Source organism: Gymnoscopelus microlampas, assembly GCF_963454915.1.
Source record: "Gymnoscopelus microlampas genome assembly, chromosome: 10".
Lineage (NCBI taxonomy): Eukaryota > Metazoa > Chordata > Actinopteri > Myctophiformes > Myctophidae > Gymnoscopelus > Gymnoscopelus microlampas.
The window spans coordinates 35,359,750-35,386,421 of NC_139947.1; the positions used below are offsets into that span (position 1 = coordinate 35,359,750).

General features: G+C 42.8%; 1 protein-coding gene across 15 annotated transcripts in view; it reads left to right on the forward strand.

Annotated features, from left to right (window-relative positions):
• The first annotated feature begins 2,502 nt into the window (after positions 1 to 2,502).
• huwe1 (HECT, UBA and WWE domain containing E3 ubiquitin protein ligase 1) overlaps positions 2,503 to 26,672 on the forward strand; it is a 51,565-nt gene continuing 27,395 nt past the window's right edge. For 4 of the 15 annotated variants that reach the window (XM_084069563.1, XM_084069549.1, XM_084069554.1 and 1 more), the window contains exons 1-36: positions 2,503 to 2,564; positions 5,479 to 5,548; positions 13,873 to 13,922; positions 14,080 to 14,149; positions 14,242 to 14,340; positions 14,548 to 14,754; positions 15,004 to 15,156; positions 15,259 to 15,321; positions 15,487 to 15,564; positions 15,683 to 15,733; positions 15,847 to 16,015; positions 16,158 to 16,258; positions 16,416 to 16,566; positions 16,682 to 16,809; positions 16,939 to 17,079; positions 17,206 to 17,311; positions 17,805 to 17,915; positions 18,002 to 18,103; positions 18,275 to 18,355; positions 19,446 to 19,552; positions 20,016 to 20,208; positions 20,304 to 20,395; positions 20,501 to 20,721; positions 20,870 to 20,927; positions 21,051 to 21,227; positions 21,323 to 21,568; positions 22,593 to 22,726; positions 22,811 to 22,923; positions 23,054 to 23,236; positions 23,393 to 23,609; positions 23,781 to 23,903; positions 24,015 to 24,252; positions 24,530 to 24,886; positions 25,310 to 25,366; positions 26,287 to 26,409; positions 26,553 to 26,648. In XM_084069563.1, the coding sequence (XP_083925689.1) occupies positions 14,105 to 14,149; positions 14,242 to 14,340; positions 14,548 to 14,754; positions 15,004 to 15,156; positions 15,259 to 15,321; positions 15,487 to 15,564; positions 15,683 to 15,733; positions 15,847 to 16,015; positions 16,158 to 16,258; positions 16,416 to 16,566; positions 16,682 to 16,809; positions 16,939 to 17,079; positions 17,206 to 17,311; positions 17,805 to 17,915; positions 18,002 to 18,103; positions 18,275 to 18,355; positions 19,446 to 19,552; positions 20,016 to 20,208; positions 20,304 to 20,395; positions 20,501 to 20,721; positions 20,870 to 20,927; positions 21,051 to 21,227; positions 21,323 to 21,568; positions 22,593 to 22,726; positions 22,811 to 22,923; positions 23,054 to 23,236; positions 23,393 to 23,609; positions 23,781 to 23,903; positions 24,015 to 24,252; positions 24,530 to 24,886; positions 25,310 to 25,366; positions 26,287 to 26,409; positions 26,553 to 26,648 (4,521 nt within the window). In that variant the 5' untranslated portion in view covers positions 2,503 to 2,564; positions 5,479 to 5,548; positions 13,873 to 13,922; positions 14,080 to 14,104. Of the gene's footprint in view, positions 2,565 to 5,478; positions 5,549 to 11,704; positions 12,030 to 12,913; positions 13,237 to 13,872; positions 13,942 to 14,079; positions 14,150 to 14,241; positions 14,341 to 14,547; positions 14,755 to 15,003; positions 15,157 to 15,258; positions 15,322 to 15,486; positions 15,565 to 15,682; positions 15,734 to 15,846; positions 16,016 to 16,157; positions 16,259 to 16,415; positions 16,567 to 16,681; positions 16,810 to 16,938; positions 17,080 to 17,205; positions 17,312 to 17,804; positions 17,916 to 18,001; positions 18,104 to 18,274; positions 18,356 to 19,445; positions 19,553 to 20,015; positions 20,209 to 20,303; positions 20,396 to 20,500; positions 20,722 to 20,869; positions 20,928 to 21,050; positions 21,228 to 21,322; positions 21,569 to 22,592; positions 22,727 to 22,810; positions 22,924 to 23,053; positions 23,237 to 23,392; positions 23,610 to 23,780; positions 23,904 to 24,014; positions 24,253 to 24,529; positions 24,887 to 25,309; positions 25,367 to 26,286; positions 26,410 to 26,552; positions 26,649 to 26,672 lie in introns of those variants that run through there. The other 11 variants (XM_084069558.1, XM_084069553.1, XM_084069561.1 and 8 more) reach the window with 11 other exon arrangements.

Genomic DNA, 26,672 nt, shown 5'->3' on the forward strand with positions numbered 1-26,672 from the left:
GCTTTTCTTTCACTGAAATTATTTGAGTGCCCCATACCAAAAATGAGATTTTTATTCTAAAGGGCCAATATAATATAACAACATGGATAGTTTTCCATGGATGTGCTTGCTTGCTTTTTCTTTTGACCAATATTCTTATACACATTTCAAAGATTGAATTCACTTGAGTTTTACTGTCATCCTAAAGATATAAAGGGGAACATGTTGTATTAAACACATCTAGTCTTTACATCAGTTTGATTTTTCTTCCCATGAAATTGCTATTCCTTACTTTATGATGAGTACAGTTCATGGGTCTTTGTAATAACAAACCACTCCAGTGATAATTTTTGACTGATTAGTGTGGACCACACAGTTATTCTCAGGGTTGTTTCCTTTATTGTACTCCATACTTTAGTGGTGACTTGTCAAAGCATTACTACCGCAGCTGTTCATTTATTCTAACAGCAACTTTTCCCAGTCAACTTTGGGATAAAATTGCATTTGTTTGTTAAAATGTCGGATCTTTATCCCCCTGGTTTTCATTCAGTTTGAATACATTTTCATATCGAGATGAATTAAAGTATATTTTTCAAAGCTAAAAGCATTGTGCCGAGTGCTTTTCGTGTGCACATGTATACACCACTGTAAAGATAATGTGTAGTGCAGGGGTAGGCAACTTTAGGCAAGGGTGCCAATTGGTACAGGGGAGGGTAATCTGACACACTGGCATAAGTGTGAGAAAAGATTTTTGGTTTAAAATAAAAAATATTTTTAAAATGTGGTCAATTAAATGAAGTCACCTAATTTGCATCAAATCACATCCTGCATGTAATTCTACATTCATTCAAACTCTGAACTGACTGGGGAGGGAGTCTGGGAGATAGGTGGGTTATTTATTGCTCTGGGTCTAATGATCATCATAACAATATCCTGATGTGAAAGAAAATATTTCAAAAGAAAGAAAAAGGTTATATTCATGGACAATAAAAATATGTTGGAACTATTTTTATTTTTATTTGGTGTCATTAAACGTAATGTTGACATGGCACACCGGCTCTCTAGAAAATAAAAACATATCACTTAATTTCAAAAAGGTTGCAGACCCCCTGGTGTAGTGAATACCCTACTACTTATGAGATATAATGCCCGGCCCAAAAATAATAGACATGATTAGTTTTGTTTTTTAGAGCAACAAGGGAGTGCCCAGGGTAACGCAGCCAGCCGCCGGTTGGTGGTCACTCTCGCGAGAACAAGGGTTGCCATGTTCGCTTATTATAAGCGACTTTGGGCTTGTTTTTCTGTAAAGTCGCTTGTAAATATTGGTAGTTGCGGGTTGCGGTTTTTTGGGCTCGTGGAAGCGAATAGATGCCATAATTCAAATGAAATGGCAAATTTGAAAATGAATATACAATGCAATAGCATTTACATTTAACCTTCAGGCCTGCTAAATAATGGACAATATTAAAATGAAAAGGCTATTTTGAAAATGTGAATTAAATAAGGCTAATGCTTTTTAATCTTAAACTAATAAATGCATTTTTTGAGACACAAATGGATGTATAATTCAATAGTATTTACATTTCATCTCCAGTTGTGCTCATTCTATGACGGAATGAAAAAGCAAAATAAATAAATGACATTGCTTTATCATTTTCAAATCCTACCCTGCACAATAATAGTAAGATTCGAAAATTATAAAGCAGTGTCATTTTCTTTAGCTTTTTCATTCTGTCATAGAATGAGCACCTGCACACCAGATGAAATGTAAATACAATTATACATTCATTTGTGTCTCAACAATTAGTGTTTATTAGCTTAAGATTAAAAAGCATTAGCCTTATTTAATTTGCATTTTAAAAATAGCCTTTTCATTTGAGAATTGTTCACTATTTAGTGGGGCATTGTTTGAAAATTAAAAATCAAATGATATCTTATTTATCAATTGAAATCTGTCATAGATTGAGCAATTGAGCATACTTGGGAGATTAATTAAACATTCTATAGCATTTTCATTTCAATAAAGTCACAAAAATCCCTTGACATGCTGAAGATTAAAAAGCATTTCTCTAATTTTCGAATTTGCCATTTCATTTGAATTATGGCATCTATTCACTTCCATACGTTTCTAAAGTGTAGCCGCTTATTTGGGCTTGTTTCCCAAATGTGGTTTAAACCAGTGGTTCTCAAACATGTTCATGTCAAGGACCCCCAAATGAATGTGCATTTGTCCACGGACCCCCATCTGAAAAGTATTGTGTGACCCTGTAGAATTTGTGTTGGTAAAATATTTCAACATATATTCAAAATGTTTCACTGTCCTCATAGCAGCAGGCTAGGAGCCAGAAAGTGTCTGACTTTTTTTTTTCTTCTTGAAAATAGCCGATCTACAAGTGAAGTGAGCTTGTAGATCTGTTATTTTCAAATATCCTATATGCTATGCTCATGTGGCTTCTTTTGGGCTTGTTTTATAGACCTGGTTGCTTGTTTCTCTCGCAGAATCTGGCAATACTGGCGAGAACTAAAACTGCCCTACTACTCAGCTTAGTGCAAGATGGAGAAGTGAAATTAACACGCATCCGAAGGTAAGCGAGACAGATGTATTCCACACTAGAGGTTTGGGCATTTATTCCCTGGAGGGTATACATTCCTTCTATTAGCTGACTAGCTGTTTTGAGTTCTTATCCAAAATGGTGTTTTAATGTCCTGTAAAAGCGGTAGGTCGTCTTTTGAGGGGTAAAAGTCCGGACCTTTCTGCTTGTGTAAACCGCCATTTTTAATTTAGCCATGATTCTTCCACCCGATAGAAAGAGCATTGTGCTGCTGGCTGGCCGCTTGCTAACTCTGGTCCATAGCGTTAGAAGGAGTTCAACTTAACTCCTTCTAATGCTATGGACCAGAGCTAGCCGCTTGCTAGCTAACATACGTACACACGCCACCCACACACACACACAAACGTTCAATGTGTGCGTTATCATGTCTGTGTGTGTTGCTACTGTTGGCTACATTTGCATGCTCACCAACTAAAGCTAAACGGTTACCGGGCGGTGAGGAAATGCCAGGTGATAGTGTCAGATTGCGGATTTGACTTTTTTTGTATTGTAGCAATCCCGCAAAACACCCGGCCGTAACTTGCTCCTCAAAGTGAGCTAGCTATCTTTGGCGTTGCTTGTTCCCTGCCGGTCTGCCGAGCTGGAGGCCGGGGTTCGAAATCAGCTTAGTGCGCGACATTACATTGGTGTCAGAAGTGGGTAAAGCAGTGGTTCTCAAACCTTTTCATGTCAAGGAGCCCCAAATTGACACTTATTCGCCCGCGGACCCCCATTTGAAAAGATAAGCCAGGGACCCCCATAAGAGAAGTTTTTTTTACAGCTCTAGCAGTGATTCTCAACCATTTTAATTTCAAGGACCCCCAGTTTGACATGCATTAGGGCTACGGACCCCCATTTAATGGCATTTCTATCTCTGGGACCCCAATTCATATTGTGAAATCAATGTTAATTTAACTCTGAGAGTGTACAAATGGAACCAAATGGACCCGTTAGGGTCCATTTGGTATCCATTTGTACACTCTCAGACCCAGAGTGTACAAAACTCTCAGACCCAGAGAGTGTACAGAACCCCCTCAAGTACCCCTGGGGGTCCCCGGACCCCACTTTGAGAACCAATGGGGTAAAGCAGTTAACGGTTAACGCCAGTTTGGAGCAGAAGACGGGAGCTCGCCAGTCTTAACTTGTGTGTTACAACTTCACGCCAGCTAACATTGTTCAGATTCTATGACTTTGCTAACGCCAATGTTACGTGTGTTACTCAAGTTAGCAGGGCCACCTTTCAATGGATGCTGTGAGGTTAGCAAACGTTAACCGGCGTAAAGTGATTTGATGGAAGCTGGTTAATTAGTGTAGCCAAACTATGTCAGACAACCGATGAAACTGGCCTGGTTGCATTCTTTATGATGATGATGCTGATGATGATGATGTCAACATTTATGTGTCTTGCCTTCTTGGATAAGTTAGTCTTGGATCAAGACTATCATAGATGTATTTTTATCGCGTCTGACATTTACTTTCGTATCTATGATATGCAAAAATCGGAAAAAAAAGATAAAATACATCTATGATAGTCTTGATCCAAGGCTATGGTGTGTTTATAACCGTTACACGATAAACAAGAATAGCTGTCCCACTAAAATATGTCCAAAGTAACGTTGCAATATTGGGTCACGTTTTTTGGACCGAAAAATATGTATTGCATCTCTAAACTAAACAACCATCTTGTTCAACTGCAGTTGGATTCTGCCACAAAGTTTTGAACTTGACAAGTAAATCCAGCAGCAGTACTTGCTATCAGCCAGTTTTGAATAATAACAGTCGACTTGAGACCTTATACACTTCAATGAACATTGTGATGACATGAAAGTAAGGGGGAAGGGGTTTGGCATTTTCTGGGCAAACCGTAGTACATGTCATGCATGCCCCCAAATCAATCTGCATTGTCACAATGGCTCTGGCATAATTGCTTATTGCCTTATTCAAATTCATACCGGCCCACAACTAAGCTGAAGGACTAACCTAAAGTACAAGCCAATGTGGAAGCACTAATGGAATTTTAAAGGTTGATCCTTTTAATTTCAAACATGACTGATTTGATCGTAGAACTAATTTTCTGGCTTTCAAATGTATACAATTTTGTGCCACCGCCAACCATATAAACGTTTAATCCTTGTTTCTCTTGAAGCTGGTTTTGGTTTCCACTATTTAGTTGTATAAAACACCACTATATTATTAAGTGGAGCTATTTCTTTCATAATGTGCCCTGTGACCAATCACAGCAGTTGAGTTCACAGTGTTCATCTTATTCATCTCCGTTCATATTTACTGATTCACGTGACTTCAGCATGCATGAGCATAGCTGACTGAGCATGCTACCAGTGTGGGAGAGACAAATAGCCTTGTTGTCAAACTTCAGATGCATAGTTAGGCTATTATTTTCAGTCCACACATCAGGTAATAACGGAAGACGGATAAAGCCATCCTCTGTGCCTGAACATGGAATTAATTTTGTACACTATGTTTCATCCATCTGAGTGCCACAGGATCAGCAGCTCAACTCTTTTGGTTTAGTTTGTTTGGATAAGGACCAGTAAAAGGAAAAAGTCGGACACTTTCTGGCTCCTAGCCTGCTGCTATGAGGACAATACTGCACTTATTGTAGAAGGGGAAAATCAAAAAGAGAGAAATGGTTAATGTATATTGATTATACGATGCAAATGATCACAAGTTCAATTCCTGCTCTGGCTGTCCTGTCAAAGTGTCCTTGAGAAAATGCTGAACCTTCTATCAGATCAGTCATTGCACGTTGATGTATTTAATGTTTACCTTTTCTAACATTTCATGGTTGTTAAAACGGCCTTTCTGTCGACGCCTGGTATACAGTAGGAAGTACAAAAATGATCCCCATGGTCTTAATCTTTTTTTGTTTCCCCTTTCTTTCTCTCAGAGAGTTTAAAGAGACTACGAAACTAGCCGAGGAGGAGAATGATGGAGCTAATGAACCAAAGCAGCTTGTGGTATGTACTATGTACTGCTAAAATGGTTACATTGTGAATGCTTGCTCTACCAAGATGCTGTGAACCATTTAGGGGCACATTGATACACTAGTGGCTACTGCCCTGCTACAAGGAAGTATCAGAACATTTGAATTAATTAATACCATTACATTTACGCAGAACTGCCATACTTGGATGTCAGATATCTGCACGAAATGGCTCCCGTTAAAGAAAAAAATGTCTGAGGAAGAGCGGTGTGCTGGACACTTCACAAAAGAAGGATATCTCTGTTTAACTTGACAGGTTTTGATGCGTTTGTCCATTCCTCAGGACAGCCAAGCTGTCATTGCCACAACTTGCTTCAGTGAATTGCTCCAATTACATGGAAAGCAACATTAGATTGTTTTGCATTTTCTAGATAATCAAAGACAAAATAAATGGCACATTAGAACAGTTCATTCAAAGTATGCTTTTGATAGAATTATACAAGCTTTGCTTAAAAATCTGAATGTGAGATGGCTCAAGCATTTTGTTTAACATGGTCTTCCTGTCCCACAGTACTAAGTGTGAAAACATTAACATTCATTGCACTGAGGTTGACTCTAGGACATAAAGCCAGGAGGCCATCATCTTTATGCTCCCGGATCTTTGTAATGCACAATTATTACTTATAAACTATACGTATCAACATATAGTATAGACATGCAGAGGACATAAATGAAGTTTGTGTCTGTATTGAAGAACAGATCTTACAATAAATCCATCCTGCCTGTTCAGCGAGAGCAAACAAGTTAAATTGCAATTGGTACATTCAGCTGCTGTCTCCATTCAATTGTTCTTCAGTTCCATTATTCATTTATCATTCAGCATTCATGCTTAGTGGTTCTAATGACGGTTGAAGGACTACAGCTGTTGGCAATGTTTATGATTTGAAAAACACTTTTTGTTTGTGATTCAGTGGATATTAGACTAAATTATTAGGCACATTTATTTTGTCTTTTATCTAGCAGATGCAGTAATTTCTTTCACTAGAGATTATAGAGAAAGCATTGCTACTCAAACTTGCTTATGGCTGGAATTACTTGTGCCTAACCCAGAAAAGATGTATTACTATGTGCCCAAAAGTTAAGAAAATGTTTCTCATGCCCTACTGATGTCAGTAGATTTTTTTAAAATGGAGTCGTTTTCTCCCCTTCAATTGGCGTGGTGATATTTCAGTCTTTTTAAAAGATTTAAGACATAAGTATACCTCAGGTTCCAGTCTAGCCATAAAGGACGACTTCACCGATTTTCAACCTATCTTCATATAATTGGTCCTCACTAATACTCATGATAAAATGGTGCCATTTTTTTCTACTTGGTCTGTCTCATCACCGGCTTCGAATGCTATCAATGCATTGAATGGGAGATTATCACGTTTTATCAGACGTTTGAATGGGCGAGTAGGCGACGAGTAGGCGCGATTTAAACCTACCCGCGATTTGTCAGACCATTCATGGGGCGTAATCAGGAGCTACTGACCTACTCTGAGGCGGAGCAGTCCCCACAACATTATTTACGATTCTGTGCCTATCGGTACATAACTCGAACGGCGCTGAGTAGGCACAGGCGAACGTCACACCGTTCAGGACGGCAACTCGGTCGCCTTAGCTCCCTCGGTGGTCCTTCACGGGTTGACAGTTCGCCTGTGACTGTGCGCCTCCGTCATGGTCCGAAACCAAAACCGAAACTGAACTATTTAAGTCATCTCTGTTGGTAGGTCAGTATGTCTTGATAACACCCAATGAATGGTCTGATAAATCGCGGGTAGGTCAGTATGTCGCCTATTTCGCCCATTCAATGGTCTAATAAGAGGTGATAATGTCCCATTCAATGCATTGATAGCATCCGAATCAGGTGGTCTCATAGGAGGGCTGTGGACAGTCCAGAAACCCGTCTACCAGTGACATCATCGTTAGGCATGATTTTTTTTTCCAACAAGATTTCACATTTTTTATTTAGATTTTTATTAACACGAGAACAATGGCTTCTTCTATTAGCCTGGCGTAGCTAGACTATATCACTGCGTGGATATGAGTCTGGTGCTTCCATGAGGACGTTTTGTTTCCCAAGGGGCGGGATCAAAACAATGTCTCTCGACGCAATTGGTTAGACCTTCAACCAACTACCAATTACAGTCGCCCATATTCGAATACTGGGCCCTGATTGGTGCCCCACGTCTTCTGGGAGAGGAAGTGGATTCTCTATGGAGCGGTGCCAGACCCAAATCGCAGAGTGCAATTTTTTTTTGCACTCGCAGATTCGTCTGGTCCCAGGCTATTCTTCTATTGCATTGCAACTTTCCAGGAATAGAAAGTCTGCAGTTTCTATTAGCTTGGATTCCCCATTGATGATGTCACTGGTAGACGGGACTCTGAACTGTCCACAGCCCTCCTCTGAGACACAGACCGAGTAGAAAAAGATTGTACCATTTTATCATGAGTATTAGTGAGGACCAATTATATGAAGATAGGTTGAAAATCGGTGAAGTCGTCCTTTAAGCTTGATCCGCACTCCTCAGTGTACAAATGCACCACGGTCATGGTTAGATGGGACCTGACTTTTGTTAAAGCTGCTCACATTCTCTCTTTAGATCCTTATCCTAACCTTAACATCAAACCCATGGCTAACCTTCAAGTTTTTTGACTTTGCCGATAGTTAACGTGAATCTTGTATTTTGAGGCGTGCATGTGAAAATCTGACGTAACACTTCCCAATGTGTTCTTTGTTGACACCTTGTATTTTATGGGTGCGATTTTCCAGCTTGAGCTTAAGTTCTTTTGTTACAGAGCGCATGTACATTTTTCACGTCCTCAATATAATGATAGATCCATGTTAACCCAGTTAACTACAGTGTAACCTCAGTCTCCATAGTGGGAAGGAACTTTACCCGTGCGCCTAAACTAAAATATTAATTAAATCGCACCAAACGCTAGTAATTTTCATGAAAGCTATTCATATATTTGATGCCTCATTCATACAGGTTAATAACTTTATTCTCAATGAAAAATCGACCTCATTCTGAATAAGATTGCGTCGCTGTATCTTTGTGTAATATTTGCGTTTGGATGTACTCATGACACGAACAACAATTCGTAAAATATTTTCAGGCTAATTAATCACAAAAAAGTGTCCAGTGTGTAACCGTGCCTAACCCCAAATAAAAATCTATTTCCCTCGATGTGCATCAGCTTTGACAGAAGTCGGGTCTATCTAGCCATGACCAGGTATCACTCTGGTTATACCTGGATTAAGTGTTATAATTTTAATAATTTGTATTTCAGAGCATGTCATGATCAACGTTAGACTTTGCACCAGGTAGTTGCATTGCTCTGGTCTCATTTTGTTACTGGACCTTGCCACCTATTGGAATGATAATGGTTTATGAAGCCATAGATTTATGTTGAGAACACACCTGATTCTAAAATATACTTTGTATAAAAATGTAGTGACATTCTAAACATAAATAAGGCTGGCCCAGAAGAACACAATAGTGCTTTAGTGCTTAGTAGGCTAACATAAAGAGTATTCATTGTGTGTTTTGTTTTGGGTTCTTTTGAGTGGGGGGCCTTATTGTGTTTGAAAATCTCCCCAATTTTCAAAAACACCGGCAGGTATGGCTTTGCGGCATAGAAGCAGGGGAATGTTTGGGACTACCACATCATCTCAGGGGCTCCTGTTGCGCTGGCAAAAAAAAAAGTTCTCGGGACAGTCATGGCATTTACCATCACCATTTTGGCTGTTTTTCCAGAAATTAGGAGATAATTTACTATCAGAAATGTTGCCATACAAATTCAAAATGCCTCACAAGAACAATTGTAAGATAAGTCTCGTTCCTGTAGGACAAAACTGAAATGTGCATGTGCTTACTGTATTAGGCCTCAACACATGAGGCTAAATCATACATAAAACATCATAACAAAATGCATACCTGTTTTAATTAAACAAATATACAAAACTGGAAAGTTTTGTAAATTGATTTCTGATTATTTTTGTAAACATTTACCACAGTGTCATTCCTGTGGTAAAGCAAAGCAAAGCAAAGTTTGTTGTTTACCCAGGGTGTCGGACTAAGCACGAAGCTTGTTTCCAGCCGGACCCTGCATGGAAGCCTTGCTCAAGGGCTATTCAGCGGTGATTCATGATTGATGTGATGAATTGGGGAATCGAACTAGGGACCTTCCGGTATCAAGGCCGCCCCTCTAACCACTAGGCCACCGCTGCCACAAAGCGGCAGCTAGTAGCCGCAAGCAACTTGGTTGCTATGATGCTATCTTGCATTAGCCGCAACTCCGCAAGCAACTCATAGATTCTATTTTTAATATCTAGAATCTAGAGTTGCAATACCAACCCTTGACATCCCATACATCCAAACAGAAAAGTCCTTTCTGATTGTATTAAACGATGTTAAACTCACCAATATTGCAGCAGTACTCTTCTATCTGCAAAGTTTTTGTTTCATAAAAATCCACCGTTGACATGTTAGGGCGCGCTCCCACCGCACTTTTATTTTACCTCAGGGGCAGAATCTGCCAATGCTTTGTCAATGCAAATGCGTGGATTCTTGGAAAAAATCTGCAAGACCATGAATCCAGGCATTTGCATTGACAAAGCATTGGCAGATTCCACCCCAAAGGTAAAATAAAAGTGCGGTGGGAGCGCGCCCTTATGAGCTACTTTCTGTCAAGAAATTCTGTGCAGGTGATAATTTTCCTAAGTGTTGGAGTTTGGAAGCGCTCGTTGGGTTTTGGGAATCACTAAACGGTCCTGCGTACCAAAATTCGAAATTGCACATAATGCAGCAGGACGTTGCGTTATTGAAAACGAGCGCTTCCAAACTCCAACAATAAGTGTTGGAGTGTTGGAGCTGTGTTTAAAGTTGTTTAATACAATCAGATAGGACTTTTCAGTTTCAATGAAGGGGCTTTCAATGGTTGGTATTGCAACGTAGATGCCAGATAGCATTATAGCATCTAAGTTGCTTGCGGCTAGTCAGCTAGTAGTCTAGCAAGCCAGACTGTTGCTTCCACAATTATCAAATGCTTCCGTCATACAGTCTGGAGCACAGAAGCTCTGAAAATGATCAGAGGATAAAGCGGATGTGACGCCTCCTCCCCACTTCTGTTTCGTCTTAACAGTCATGCAAATTTGTCCTTTATATAAATCAAAATAATCGAAGCGTATATAGCTTACTGCTTATCAGAAATATATTTTAAAATATATTTCTCGGCTTTTGGGATGTTCCTAGTCTCGCGTAGCCAGACAACTATTCCACAATCTCTGAATGCTATAGTCTGGAACTACACCTCCCGAATCCGAGACAGGAAGCTGTCATCTGTTTGTCATTCCCGTTCACGAAAATATATCTTAAAATATCTTTACATTAAATTGTTTAATTTCCATTTCTGCTAAGCAGCAAGCTATATATGCTGAGGTTATTTTGATTTATATTTGGATAAGTTTGCACAACTGTAAAGACGAAACGGAAGTGGGAAGGAGGTGTCACATCCGCTTTATCGCTTGATCATTTAGTTCCAGACTCTACATAGCATTTGGAGATTGTGGAATAGTTGTCTGGCTTCGTGAGACTAGTCGGCTAGTAACATTTCCTTAACGTAAGGGCACAATCAAATTTGAAATGGGATTCTTTTAAATCAACATTTCACTCAAGCTAATGAGAGTCCAGTTAATTTATGTCATGAGGTTTGGAACCACATTGACAAGTACAATAATTAATGCATTACTTAAAGCAAGACATTATGTCAGTGTTGACAGCACACTGCATTCCTTTTATAGTGCTGCAATTAGCATAACTAAAATGGCTGCACACCTGATGAATATTAATGTGAATATTATTGTTGTGGGTAGGCAAATTATGCAAGTTATTAGGCAAGTTATTTTAATGTAAGACATATGATGACAACTTTGGTGGTATTGCTCCATTAAATAATTGATTACATATCAATCATATCAATCAATCTACAAAACAATCAGGGTGAAAACAAATTACTAACAGTCACACATTATGCTCTGTCTGTATATTGTGCAGTGCGTTGAGAAACGTATGAGACAAGACAGTGATCCATGTCGTAACGTTATTCACTTTGCACACTACCCCAGTCACAGTGACTGTAGTGCCGACAGCCAGTTACCCACTGACTACATGCTACGGATACACGCGCGCTTGCTCTCCGAAAAAATGACCACATAATCTAACAGGCTGGCAGAGAGGAGGAACTCATCACTACCCCGAGCCGGTTTCTACTCGGCTGTTTGTGCCCCCAAAGAAAACTGAAATACACCACAACTCGCAGTGTCACGTTAGTAGACCCGTCTGAGAATGATTCAGCGAGTTATTAACGTTATGCGTTTCTGCTGCTATTGCTATTCAACTAGCAGCTAGCTCGCTATAGCTAGCCAGCCAGCAGCGCGTGCCACGGCTGTCTCTAGCTGAAAGGCCGGGGTAAGAATTATTATAAACTTTTGCCAAAAATAACATGAATGCAAGTGTTTTTGATCCACAATCAGAAACCTATTGTCGTGAGCTATGCCGGCCCGGGCTGTGTGCACAGTATGCCCGCTTGGCTTGTGAGTGGTGGTGGTGGTGATGCAGGGGTGGACAGGACAGTGCGGGCTTCTTGATGCTTCGTTTTTATACTTCACCGCACGAGCGGTGTCTCGACAAAAATGACGCATTTTCAACGGAAAATTTTGTCGTCGACACTTTTTAAATTTGAAAATTGCGTCATTCGTTTTTCTCGAGACGCGCTCGTGTGACGGAGTATAGCTACGTTAGCATCGATGATGCGGCCTGTGCAGTGTTGCCAGGTCTGCTTATTATAAGCGACTTTGGGCTTGTTTTTCTGTAAAGTTGCTTGTAATTATTGGTGAATGGTGGTTGCGTTTTTTTGGGCTTTTCTTAAGTGTTGTTTAAACCAGTGGTTCTGAAAATAATTTCACGTAGCCTACTTAACTTGGCCACAGATCTGAAAATATGTTGTGCCAGGGACCTCCATTTTTGTATTCAAAATGTCTCTAAAACATTTTTCATTATATTTATTTGAAAATAGCAGATCTATAAGCTCACAGTGCGGCGCCTTGTGAGCTTGTAGACTCAATTTTCAAATAGCTGATGGTTTAAGTGTTCCTGTGGCCTGCTTCTTTTGGGCTTGTTTTCATATACTTGATTTGCTTATTTCTCTCGCGAAATCTGGCAACACTGGGCCTGTGCTGCTGCAGCCGCGAGCTAAACTAGTCCAGTCAGTGTTCACGGGACAGCGAGTCAAAACTAGTGGCGGTCTGGAAGTCGTCAGTATGGCAGTTTTTAAGTCCGTTGCTTGCTAAACCTCTGGGATTTGAGCCCGGTGCATATGTTTTGTATCACTTGTTGTGGTGATGTTAGCTGGCTATCACAAGTTTTTTCTTCTTCCGCCTGGATTTTATTTTGTTGCTTTGAAGTAGCTGTTTGCCACTGGAATGGTAGTTCCTACAGACCAGACCAGCTCCCTCCAGCTATCGATCGGAAGGCTCTGTTCGTTGTGAGGGCTTTTGCTGTGTTTGTCCGTATGACTGAGACATATTGCTGATCTAACTACCGTGGTGTTCGATTGTTTAATCTTGTGGCAGCCTGGCAGGCGGAGTGAGCTTCGATTATTACTGCCTAATGTCAGGTAACGTTTGTGTGTGTGTTGCTAGCGAAAGGGCTAAAGTTAGCCAGCTATATAACTTTAACCTGTCAGTGTCAAGTCACTGAGGGCCAACTACTCGCGTCAATTAGCTCGACGTTTGTGTCGTGGGTCAACATGAGTGCAATTTCTTGAACATGTAAAAGGTTTCAATTCATCGAGTTGGGCGTCAAACACATTAATTACAGTAACTTTGTGTCGTAGTTGCTTGCTAGCTACTAATTCGCCTCGCTTGCTAGCTAAGGTAAATGTTAGCATCACCTGCTAGCCAATTATAGTGGGTCTCCGTTTGCTGACTAGTAGCACTAATTTTCCCAACCCAAATTGTTTTTCCAGAGGATGACTGAAGTCTGGTCGATTCGTTGACCGCCTTGTACCAAAAACTGAATCAATATTCTTTTCTATTTCTAGAATATACCACATTTATTTTGCTGTTGCATTGTTTATTGCATTGTTTATTGTTATGCTAATGTCATGTTCATTTGACTGACCATGATTTTAATATATCTTTAATAGTTAACTGTTTTCCTTGCATATTTGTACAATCTGACGTGTTGGTTTCTGCAAATTTAAGTAGCTTTTTACCTTAAACCAGCTTAATTAATAAAAATGTGTTTGCAGGTAACGTGAATGGAACATGCTGTTCAGTGGGAATTGCCAAATTACTTACTGTAAGTCACATTTAAAGTTGTAAGTAAATACTAGTTATTCACGTCATAAAATGTTTTCATATTTGCATTTACTTGATGTTATTTTTGTACCACTGTGTAAATTGATAATCACCACTATATTTGGTACAGTTGAATGACATATGCAATTTCTTGACAGAAGCAACAAATAAAAAGTAGCAACAATGAAAGTCGACAGAAGCAAATTAAAGAAAACCCCCACAGAAGCTGTGAGTACATAATGTTGTCTCAGTCACTTATTATTATGGTCATTGTATTTTTCCTGTCTGTCCCTAACATTGTCATAATCTGTGCTGTGCAGCCTGCTGACTGCAGGACACTTATAGAGAAGCTTAAGGCATGCAACGATGAACAACTGCTGCTTGAACTGCAGCACATCAAGACCTGGAATATTGGCAAGGTAAGCCACAACAGAGATGCAAGGGGGAGGGGTGCCTATTCATGTAGAGTCATAGTCTGTGCCTGGGCTTATTATCACCCATCCCAAAAATGTATCCAAACGTGCAGCACCTCTGTATTCTTGGAGATGAACCCAAGTGAAAGGTTTGACTTAAGAGTTACCATCCTTAGCTGGCTTAGTTTCTAAAGGTTCTTGTGTCCTCATCAGTGTGAGCTGTACCACTGGGTGGACCTACTAGACCGCTTCGATGGCATTCTGTGCGACGCTGGCCAGACTGTAGAGAACATGTCTTGGTTGCTGGTGTGTGACCGGCCAGACAATGGGCAACTCAAAGCCCTGCTGCTGGCTGTGCTCAACTTCACAGCACTGCTCATCGAGTACAGCTTCTCCAGGCACCTCTACAGTTCCATAGAGGTAGGTTGAAATGCATCATTTTTGTCAAGTATGTTGCGCAACACGTTTTGCACAACACGTCTTTTCCCCCAAAGCATAAATTCCACTTGCGTCTCCTTGCTCTCTTCTGTATCATGTACCACTCTCCTTGTTCCCCTCTGGATCATGTACCTGTCAGACTAGAAGTAGAGTCAACAAACTCAATCCTGTTTTGTTTTTATTAAGCATTTGTTTGCCATTTTCTCTTTCTCTTCTTTCCTCTCTTCACAGCACTTAACCACCTTGCTAGCTTCATGTGACATGCAGGTGGTCCTGTCTGTGCTGAACCTGCTCTATGTGTTCAGTAAACGCTCCAACTACATCACCAGACTGGGTTCTGACAAGAGGACCCCCCTACTGGCCCGCCTGCAGCACTTGGCAGAGGTCTGAACTGAAGAATATCATAATGTTTCCCATTGCCATAATGACAGTTGTCCCTTTTTCAAGAATTGAGTGGATTCTGAGTGTCTTTGTTCTCTCCTGCAGAGTTGGGGTGGAAAAGAGAATGGCTTCGGTCTAGCAGAGTGCTGCAGGGACCTGTCTATGACTGTAAGTGTTTGTCAAAGTTAGCACTCAATAACTCATTTGGACAAGACAAAATGCTTGGCCTTTGTGGAATTATTACATTTGTCATTATGGCTTTCAAATAAGACTAATGGTGCACTATTCATCAATCTATTCCTCTTGTGCTGCCATCCCTTGACATGCGAACAGAAGTATCCCCCCAGTGCCACCACATTGCACTTTGAGTTCTATGCGGAACCGGGTCCTGAAGTCAAAGTAGAGCGAAAGGTAATATATTCTTGACTTCCTAACATTGTACAGAATAGTAGTGTGAATGTCTTTATTGTTAATTTTGCATTGTCAGTTTACCAATATGGCAATCATTTGTGCTCTCCTCTTTCTACAGCAGACCAGTAGTAATACACTACACTATATTCACATCGAGCAGCTTGACAAGGTAAAGCCAGATATTGAATTGTGGTGTTTATCAGCAAGTATTGTGTATAATGACCCCGTTTACATTGTCTGCTCACGCCCCTGCTATTTTTATCCCTGCTCCATGTCTCCCAGATTTCTGAGAGTCCCTCTGAGATCATGGAGTCGTTGACGGTGATGTACAACATCCCTAAAGACAAGCAGACCCTGCTGTTCACACACATCCGCCTGGCCCACGGCTTCTCAAATCACAAGAAGAGGTTGCAGGCCGTGCAGGCCCGACTGCATGCCATCTCTATACTGGGTGAGTAGTGTGCACCAGTACCATCCCTTAGGGACATATTTGTCCCTTTTTATTACTATACAAACAGTTTATTATACAGTATATACAGAATTTACTTCCAGTGAGTGCTCACTGCTGACATTATTCTGTCACTCTTTTCCAGTGTATTCGAATGCACTCCAGGAGTCGGCCAACAGTATTCTATACAATGGCTTAATAGAGGAACTGGTGGATGTGCTACAGATAACAGACAAACAGCTTGTGGTAAGAAGCTGGACAGTAGTTTGTATGAAATTATACTCGGTATCCTATGTCTATGTGCAGCTAAGGTTGTTTTCACCAGTTGTTTGATTAATATCATGTGAATTGTAATATTTTTAATAAAAAAATCCCACGAATGGCTGCTATTTTTCCCCTTTAGGATATAAAGGCAGCATCTTTGCGCACTTTAACTTCCATCGTCCATCTGGAAAGGACACCAAAGCTATCCAACATTATTGACTGCACTGGCACTGCTTCCTATCATGGCTTCCTGCCTGTGTTGGTGCGCAACTGTATACAAGCCATGATTGGTGAGCACCAATTTAGACTTATTAAGACTCTGTGCATCACTTTCTCCTATGCATATAAATAGCCCATTTACACTGATATAGATTCACATTGGAACATAATGCTTGTTATTGCCAGACCCCCTGATGGAACCCTACCCGCACCAGTTTGCAACAGCACTCTTCTCCTTCCTATACCACCTGGCCAGCTATGATGCTGGAGGAGAAGCTTTAGTATCCTGTGGCATGATGGAAGCCCTACTTAAGGTATGTCCAAACTTTAAATCACTGCCAGCGGTGTTGATTTATCAGCACTATTATAGGCTTTTGAGTATTTACAAACATGTTCTTTCACATCTTTACCATCCTTGCCTAACGCCTATCCACTCCGCGTAGGTGATCAAGTTCCTAGGGGACGAGCAGGATCAGATCACCTTTGTGACGCGGGCGGTGAGAGTAGTGGACCTCATCACTAACCTGGACATGGCTGCCTTTCAGTCCCACACCGGCCTTACCATCTTTATCAGCCGACTGGAGGTTGGTGATGCACTCTGCTCTTCTTTCACAGTGTCTGACGCAGCACTCCAGCTGCAAATTCACTATAGGCCCGGCCAAATGTCTGGACTCGCTAACCCCTCTCTCCATCTATCTTTGTGTTTGCAGCATGAAGTGGACCTGTCAAGGAAAGAGTGCCCTTTTGTCATCAAGCCAAAGATCCAGAGGCCGAGCACGGCTGTGGAGTCTGAAGATATGGATACAGACATGGACAGTCAGTCATTGTTAAACCCTATACTTAGTTGACCAGAGCACCCCAGGGCTCTATACTAGGCCCCCTTCTGTTTTCGCTTTACATTAAATATCTTCACCAAAAATAGCTAGTCTACAAATTTGTGTCGTGTTGCAACGCATCATGAGACATTTTTGCCAAATGGTCACCCCAGAATAGGAATGCTATGGGTCAAGTGGTTAAGCCAAATGACCTTAACCCTGGAAGCTAACATTTCTCATGTATATAGAACCCTTGAAAACTGTTCAGAGCTTTACAGCTAAGCAAGTTAGATAAATATGAGGCGGGTTATTCCAGAGTCCAGGGCCAATAGTAGCAAGACTAGACTCTAGAACCCAGGAGGGCCCTACCTGAGGATCTTGGGGTGCACTGAGACAGGGATTCAAAGATTTGAGATGTTGGCAGGTGCCAGATCCTGTTGAGCCATAGATTGCCTTACCCGTGTCTATTTGTGTTGTGCGCTTGTGCCCTGCAGTGTCAGAAGTTGCAATGGAGAGCAGCCCTGGCCCATCCACATCCTCTGGTACCAAACCAGAAACGGACCACCGAGTGCAGAGCAGCACTGCCAACACGCCGCCTCGCACAGGTACACGCACACAAGCACCAAGCTTCCTGCATACAAATGTTCTTCAGTAGCTCATTTTCTCATTATGACAATGTCTTTCCCCACAGGCACACAGTGTATCCCCCAGAGGGCGGCTCTGTTGAAGTCAATGCTAAACTTCTTAAAGAAAGCCATCCAGGATCCTGCCTTTTCTGATGGTATCCGCCATGGTAAGTAAGCTATTATAATGAGCATACACGCTCATTATAATAATGTGGTGTTTAGGCAAGATCCCTCTGCTAATCTTGCTAAATATATTGCATTATGTAAATGTATTAGTTGAGTGTCATAGTGTGTACCTTTGCTGACCTGTGTGTCTCTCACTTTCTTTCTTTCTTTAGTAATGGATGGGTCCTTGCCTACCTCACTCAAGCACATCATCAGTAATGCAGAGTATTATGGTCCTTCACTCTTCCTATTGGGTGAGTAAACGCAATGGTTTAAGAAAGCAAGTATCCCCTCCTTTCCCCAAGGTCAGGAAAACATAGCAAGTGATATCTTTGCTAGTTGGTATTGTCACAATCCTATATTAAAATTGGCCTAAGGGAGAGATGGCCAGCGAACCTCTGAGGTCACACTCATGTCGTCATGACTAAGCCATAACATATAAGGAGTTCCCAATGCAGCTACGACCAAATATGGAGTGTGTTGTCTAATCTCAATGTGTCGTCGCAAGCGCAAACAAATGTAGTTAGCTCAATATATGGGCGTCATCGGCACAAAAGAGACAAGGACTGACAGGTGCAGAGATCTCCATAAATGGGCATATCAGTTTGCCCATATATGAGCATATACTGATGACATCAGGGATCTCCATATAGGGGCATAATGGGGACATGGACTGACAGATGGAGGGGCATAGGGCATAAAAGGGAAAGGACTGACAGATATAGATCTCCATATATGGGCATATCAGTCGAATCGGTGGTGTGACACGGCCCCAAACCTCTAGTAATTACATAATGGCCTTATCGCCATTATTTTAGATAATTACAATAATTCTTAACATTTTTAAAAAATTGCGAAAATAGTAGATTTACAAGTTTGTGAGCTTTTAGATTGCCTGTCTGCTATTTGTTAAATATATGAAGAAATAACATTTTGTCATGTCTGCCCTTTGCATTTTTTGTTAAAGCCTAAAAGGCTAACAGAAATGTAATTTTTATTAATATATTCCAATGTTCAATGCCAGAAACACAATTACATCGTTAATCGCAATTATTTGTACAGTAACATTTCATGATCGTGACAGCCCTAGTCATTTATTCTTCTTGGCAATTGACTAGATTCAACATATAATATCACACAATCACAAAGTACAGACAGCACTCAATCCCAGTCCCCAATTATTCTTTCTTCCATTTTCCCCTCAATTTAGTCGTTCAGCCAATTTCCTTATTCCCCAACATTGTGGTTGTCTGTTGTCATTGATGTATAAATTAAACATTGCCCGTCTCTCTCCCTTTTTCTTTTTGTTTTCCTCCCTCCCCTCTCTTCATGTCTGGTTCCCAGCGACGGAGGTTGTGACGGTGTTTGTGTTCCAGGAGCCATCCCTGCTCTCCTCCCTGCAGGATAACGGTCTCACTGATGTCATGCTGCATGCCCTTCTCATCAAAGACGTGAGTCTGCCTGCCAGCACTCCCCTCTCCTGTGTGCTGTCTCTTTTTCTTTCTTTCTTTCTTTCTACCTCCCCCTCTCGTTTCTCTCGCTCTCTGGACAGCTCACTGTATCCCTCTCATTTCCTCCCATACGGCTATTCCATCACACTCCCTCCCCCCTCAATCTTTAACATTTTTAAATGTCACATTTTTCTTCAGCTGGTTCCCAACACAGCCAGTGAAAAGCTTCACTCGCTTCTCTTTTCTTTTGCATTTCTCCTCATCGCACACACAGCGTTTCATTTTCCCCACCGTTTCTATTGGACACTTGCATTCTTACCGGTCCTCACTGCCTTTGCCTTTTGGCTCTCCCCCGCTCTTCCTCCATCGCAGTTAACCCTATCCTCGCCACTCTCTCCCCCTTGCCTTCTCTCCCCTCTTTCCTTTTTTTTTCTTCTCTTTCTGCCTATTCTCTCTCTCACAGTGTCTCTCTCTGCAGGTTCCTGCGACCCGCGAGGTGCTGGGCTCCCTGCCCAATGTGTTCAGTGCCCTGTGTCTGAACGCGAGAGGTCTGCACTCCTTCGTTCAGTGCCAGCCCTTTGAGCGCCTCTTCAAGGTGTTGCTGTCCCCTGACTATCTGCCGGCCATGCGACGACGTCGCAGCTCTGACCCGTTGGGTGAGTTCAAACTGCATGTTTGTTCATGAGCTTTATTTCACATCTACAGTGCTGTAGAATGTGCAGCTGACATTTGTTTAAACGTGCATTTGCAGGTGACACTGCATCAAACCTGGGCAGCGCCGTGGATGAGCTGATGAGGCACCAACCCACTCTAAAGACTGACGCCACCACTGCCATCATCAAGGTCCGACACCAGAGCACATTTCTATTTTTCCCATGAAAAAACAAAACATTTCAGTTTTCCAGAGTGGTAAGGTGGGGGTAATTAAAGATGAATGTGCATTTCCAGCTACTGGAGGAGATCTGTAATCTGGGCCGAGCCCCAGAATACATTTGCCAGAAGCCATCCATCCAGAAGGCGGATGGCACAGTGGTGGCGCCCCCAGTGCGCTCCAGCCACGCTGCAGAGGAGGCGTCCAGTGAGGACGAGGAGGAGGAGGAGGCTCTCCACACTTTCACCCAGCAACAGGGGGAGCCAGAGAGCAACAGACAGTCAGTGCCAATTGAACTGTATGACGATGAGTTCAAAACACAGTAGAGTAGAATGATGACTCCTAACAGACTTTATTATTACTAGATTTATGTTTATTTAATTTATGTCTGGCTAATAAATGTGTCTTTTTTGGGTGTCTCTTTGATTCTCTGATGTCTGTTGCAGGGTGGTCGGAACTGAGGAGCGGATACCCATTCCCCTCATGGATTATATCCTGAATGTTGTGAGTGTTTGATTTTATTAGTATTTGGTGTCTTTCGAAGATTATTTTCACTTCACAATAAGCGCAACATGCACCTTGTTTATAAGCTAAACTATTGATTTGGAATATGTGTGTGCTTTCCAGATGAAGTTTGTGGAGTCCATCCTTAGCAACAACACGACAGATGACCACTGTCAGGAGTTTGTTAACCAGAAGGGCTTGCTTCCACTGGTTTCCATCTTGGGTCTGCCTAACCTCCCCATAGACTTCCCAACCTCTGCTGCCTGCCAGGCTGTGGCCGGGGTCTGCAAGTCCATCCTGGTGAGCCACGAGTTGACAATGTTGTGTATCAATTTGAATTCTTCAATGTTGAGACTGAAGCAACCCCCTATAACACTTCTCTCTCTTTGCTCCAGACCCTGTCTCATGAACCCAAGGTTCTCCAAGAGGGTCTGTGCCAGTTGGACAGCATCCTGACAGCCCTGGAGCCTCTCCACCGGCCCATTGAGGTGCCTGGAGGCTCTGTGCTGCTCAGAGAGCTGGCCACTGCCGGCCATGTCACAGACGCCACGCTGTCTGCCCGTGCCACGCCACTGCTGCATGCACTTACAGCAGCGCATGCCTATATCCTCATGTTTGTCCATACTTGCAGGGTGGGCCAGGTAAACATGAGTATTTTCTGTGTTTTTATGTGTTGTTGATGTAGTTGAGGCAATACATTTCTGCAAGGGTGAATCGTGGATATAATTGAGGCAATACATTTCTGCAAGGGTGAATCGTGGATATAATTTCAGTCTAGGTTGCTGAGAATTTCTTAACGCATGTCAGGATTCCTTGCACAATTCTCATTATATATAGATGTTTATGTGTGATGTCAAACAACGAAGCATAATCAGACGTGAAGCTTAATTCATACTGCATCTTGGGATGGTGTCGCTTGCTAAAAAGAACTCATCTACAGGCTAACAATGCGTTGCAGGGCGACGCGTCGTTAGCTTAGATATGTTCCTTTTGGAAAGCAACACTGTCGTACAGATGAGGCTTTACATCAGAGGCGGTATGATCATTGTTTACTTTTTGTGATGCACAATTGTAGCGGAGTCCTGCCTTGCTGTCTTTTTGGCGATTATGTATAGTTGTGAAATGTACAGATGTTTTTTACTTTACTACATAAATGGACTTTGTACTGATGGACTGGCTGTCTGAAACCTAGGTTATTGCAGGGACACTTAAGGCATTTGAATTGCCAGGGGGAATTGTGCACGGCTTGTGATTTCGCCATATCAGTGGGGTTCAGTAGCCTAACATTGGCAGCTGTTGTCCCTGTACAGTGGGGGATAATTCTTAGTAAATGACAGAATGTTCAACCAGACAGTACACTATGTCAGCCTGGTACAAAATGAAGCATGGATTGGCACACTATTCACAGTGAAGACGGTAGAGAACACCAGGAAAATATTTGATCATATATTAACAAGTCAAGGAGTACAAATCTGAAGAGAATATTGAGCAAGTTTATAGCCAATTAATATTTTTTTTCTCTTCGACCTACTTTCATTACAGTTGACAGTTGGCCTGACAAAAATGTTCAGCCATGAGGATTTTGTTTTTGTTGCTTTAATCCCTGTTCTATAAATTATTGATTCGCTGGCTAATTTTGTGTCCTTTCTTCATTTTTATGAGTAGAGCGAGATCAGGGCAATCTCAGTGAACCAGTGGGGGTCTCAGCTTGGTCTGAGTGTCCTCAACAAGCTCAGCCAGCTCTACTGTTCTCTAGTGTGGGAAAGCACGGTGCTGCTGTCTCTCTGCACGCCCAACAGGTCAGTACTCCTCTTACACCTCCTTCTCTTCCTCCTTTTCCTGGTCATTTATCAAGCAATGACCCTCGCTTATCTGTCCCCCAGTCTGCCTCCAGGCTGCGAGTTTGGCCAGGCTGACATGCAGAAACTGGTGCCCAAGGAAGAGAAGCCAGCTGGTAGCTCTGCAGCAACCACAGCCTCTGGCTCCAGAAGAACTGGTAATGGAGCCATTTGACTTTGTTAAACAAAAAACAGTGTTTCGTCATGTTCATGGATGAGTTGAGTGAATGCCTCCCATTTATCTTGCTTTCTCCTCTTCTTGCTTTCCCCTCTTCCGCCTTGCCCTAGCAGAGTCTGAGGCGGTATCCGTGGATTCATCTTCTGGGGGCTTGCTGGAAGGCATGGGGTTGGACGGCGACACACTCGCCCCAATGGAGACTGATGAGCCCACCACCACTGACCCCAAGGCCAAGTCCAAACTCACCCCAGCCATGGCCACCCGCATTAAACAAATTAAACCACTGCTCTCTGGTGAGTTGGTGTCTCCAAATTAAGTTGAATTTTCTTTTTTCTTTTTACACCTAAAGGCAAGGCACCTTATTTGTATGGTGCGTTTTCACATCCTGGACTTCTGGTTGCATAATCGATTATTACATTCTTAACAAACGCATGTCTCCGTCCCTCTAGCCTCGTCTCGTCTTGGCAGGGCTCTGGCTGAGCTCTTTGGCCTACTTGTCAAGCTGTGCGTAGGCTCCCCAGTGAGACAGCGCCGTTCTCACCATGCCACCAGCACGGGCACTGCCCCTACCCCTGCCGCCCGCGCCACCGCCTCCTCCCTTACCAAGCTACTCACCAAGGGCCTGAGTTGGCAGCCCCCACCCTACACGCCAACTCCTCGCTTTAGGTATGGGCAAACCCACCTGAATCAGTCATCATTCTCCTAGTCACTGGCTTGTAAATAATTACATGACTATTTTCTATTTTCAATCTGATACTGTTCTAATCTGTTTGTTAGCATTGGTACTGGATTAAGTTGTCTGAAGATGGTCATGTGTTGTGTTCTCTGTTGCTGTAGGCTGACTTTCTTCATCTGCTCTGTGGGCTTCACGTCTCCAATGCTATTTGATGAGAGGAAGTACCCCTACCATCTGATGCTGCAGAAGTTCTTCTGCTCTGGAGGACATGATGCCCTGTTCGAGTGAGTCTGATGAAATGCATTGTGGAACACAATCAGCTGGCTTGTAAAAGACTATGGTTGACCTCAAAAGTGTGTTTTCAGCAACAGTTGATTATGTTCTTCTCTCTGTAGGACATTTAATTGGGCCTTGACCATGGGTGGTAAGGTGCCTGTGTCTGAGGGTCTGGAACACACTGATCTGCCAGATGGCACAGGGGAGTTCCTGGACGCCTGGTTGATGCTGGTGGAGAAGATGGTGAACCCCAGCACTGTGCTGGACTCTCCACACTCCCTGCCAGCTAAGGTGCCTGGTGTCACCCCGACCACACCCCAGTTTAGTGCCCTGCGGTTCCTCATCGTCACCCAAAAGGTCAGTGACTAATAACAAAATGATTTGGAATGGGTATGTCTCACCTTACCAGCAGAAGAATATCTGCATCCAACCGTTGTTTTAGGTCAAGTTAGTCAGAAGTGATCCATAGACCCTACTCTGTATGTCGCAAGCAATTGTGTGGTTGGTGTCTGTTTGAAAGAGTGGGGTGCCTATGGGTAGTGTTACTAGCTGTTTTGTTTGTGTGCACATAATCTAGGGATCCATACATGTATGGCTATGGTCTTGTTAACAATAACTCTTCCTCCCTCTGTAGGCTGCATTCAACTGCATCCGCAGCCTGTGGAACCGCAAACCTCTGAAGGTTTATGGAGGCCGGATGGCAGAGTCCATGCTGGCTATCCTCTGCCACATCCTGAGAGGGGAACCTGTCATCCAAGAGCGCCTGGCCAAGGAGACGGAGGGCACGGTCCGTCCAGAAGAGGAGGGGACCCCCTCAGCGCCCACTGCGCCCAGCAGCAGCAGCACCCCTGGTGTCGTTGCACCATCTGGAGAGGGAACAGCGCCGGCCGGGACGGCGCCGGCCCCAGGAGCAGCGGGAGGGTCTACCGAAGACTCCACCAACTCAACCCCCCGCAGAGATCCGCAGGTCAACCAGGCCCAGCTCACGCAGGTAAGGAGACGAGCCATCTTTATGTTCATATTTCCATTACTTCCCCATCTGCACAAAGCAGCTTGTGCTTTGTTCCGTCACAGTTGTCTTAACCTCTGGCTGAAAATGTACAATTCTTGCAGGATCATATTCTTGCATCATTGCTCACTTTTTATGTATTTATATTTTTTCTTTTAAGATACCGTTTGTATTTATTCGTATAAATGTTTGCGGCTCAGGCCTTTCTCACAGCCAATAGTTATAGTGGCGTTGTCTGCTTGCTGTGGTATGCAGGCAGTTTTGACAGCACAGGCTAACAACATAATTAGATACCTAGGTGGCCATGTCAATGAGACCAGAACAGAGCTGCTGTGTTTATGCCACACTTCCTCCCCCATATAATGCATGAACTGAACCCCAGGCCCACCGTTTGTTTTGAAACAGGGAAGAGGCAGAGGGAGAGGGAGTGACCCACATGCCCGCCAGCAACAACTTCAGCAGGTATAAGAGATGGGGAGGGAGGGAGATTGACAGGAGAAGTGGTGGGAGGGAGGGAGGAAAGATTAGATTGTAGATCTCTTTCTGCTGATAAGTCTGCTGATCTAAATTCAATGTAGTTGCTAAAACTGGGTGGAAAAGTAGTTTGAAAATGTAAAAAAAAGAACTGCATTTGCAGAACCAATAGGAAGACCTAATGGTAGTCCTTCATATTTGGTACGGTGACATGATTAAGCAGTAGTCATAGGTTTGTCTAGCAACCATGTTGAATTCAGATGTCACCAGGCGTATTGGAAGGCAGACTTTCTGGCAACGCAAGACTATGGAGAGGGAGACTTCCTCCATTCTCCATGAACTGAACCCTGGGCCCACCGTTTGTTTTGAAACGGGGGAGAGGGAAGCACCCATGGGTCCATTGGCAGCAACTCCAGCTGGTATAAGAGATGGGGAGTGGAGAGATTGGCAGGAGAGGTAGAGCGAGAGAAAGGGAGGGTGGAAAGATTAGGCGGAGAGGGAAAAAAAACATGGAGAGGGAGGATTAATTTGGTGAGAAGAAACGCTGAGAGAAGAAGAATTTTAATCAGAGTAATGGGATTCAACCCATCTGAGGTTGTTCGTGAGGGTGGTGTTGGGTAAGGTAAGGTATGATGATTGGATGCTATGCAGAGATTAAAGAGAACCGGTTGCTGAGGCCACTCAAGTGTTATTAAAAGCAAATGAAGGGAAGAGAAGGAATGTGTGGAAGAATTTTTCCCTGGTCTTTTATAATGATAATATTCAGTAACAGTCTTTGACCTTTCACTGCCCTCCTCGACTTCTCTGCAAGAATCCCTTGCGTCCTCATCATTCCCTCTTTTCTCTTCGCACCCCCCCGACTGTCTTAATTAATGTTGTGACCTGACCACCTGCTGTCTGTTCTCCAGCTGATGGACATGGGTTTCTCAAGGGAGCACGCTATGGAGGCCCTGCTCAACACCAGCACCATGGAGCAGGCAACCGAGTACCTGTTGACACACCCTCCACCCCTTCTCAGTGGAGCTGTCAGGGTAAGGCTACTTAGAAACGATTAAAGGAGAGATATGCACGTGTACAGTATATAATACACACAAACTGTCCCTTTGTCCTTCACCACATCGGCGCATGTGTGGTGCATAGTGGTAACAGTGAGTCTCTTCCTTGGTATTTCTAGGACCTGACCATGTCTGAAGAGGACCAGATGATGAGGGCCATCGCCATGTCACTGGGACAAGAGGTTAGCATGGAGCAGCGCTCTGACTCCCCTGAGGTGCGCCTCCTTACTTAAACACAT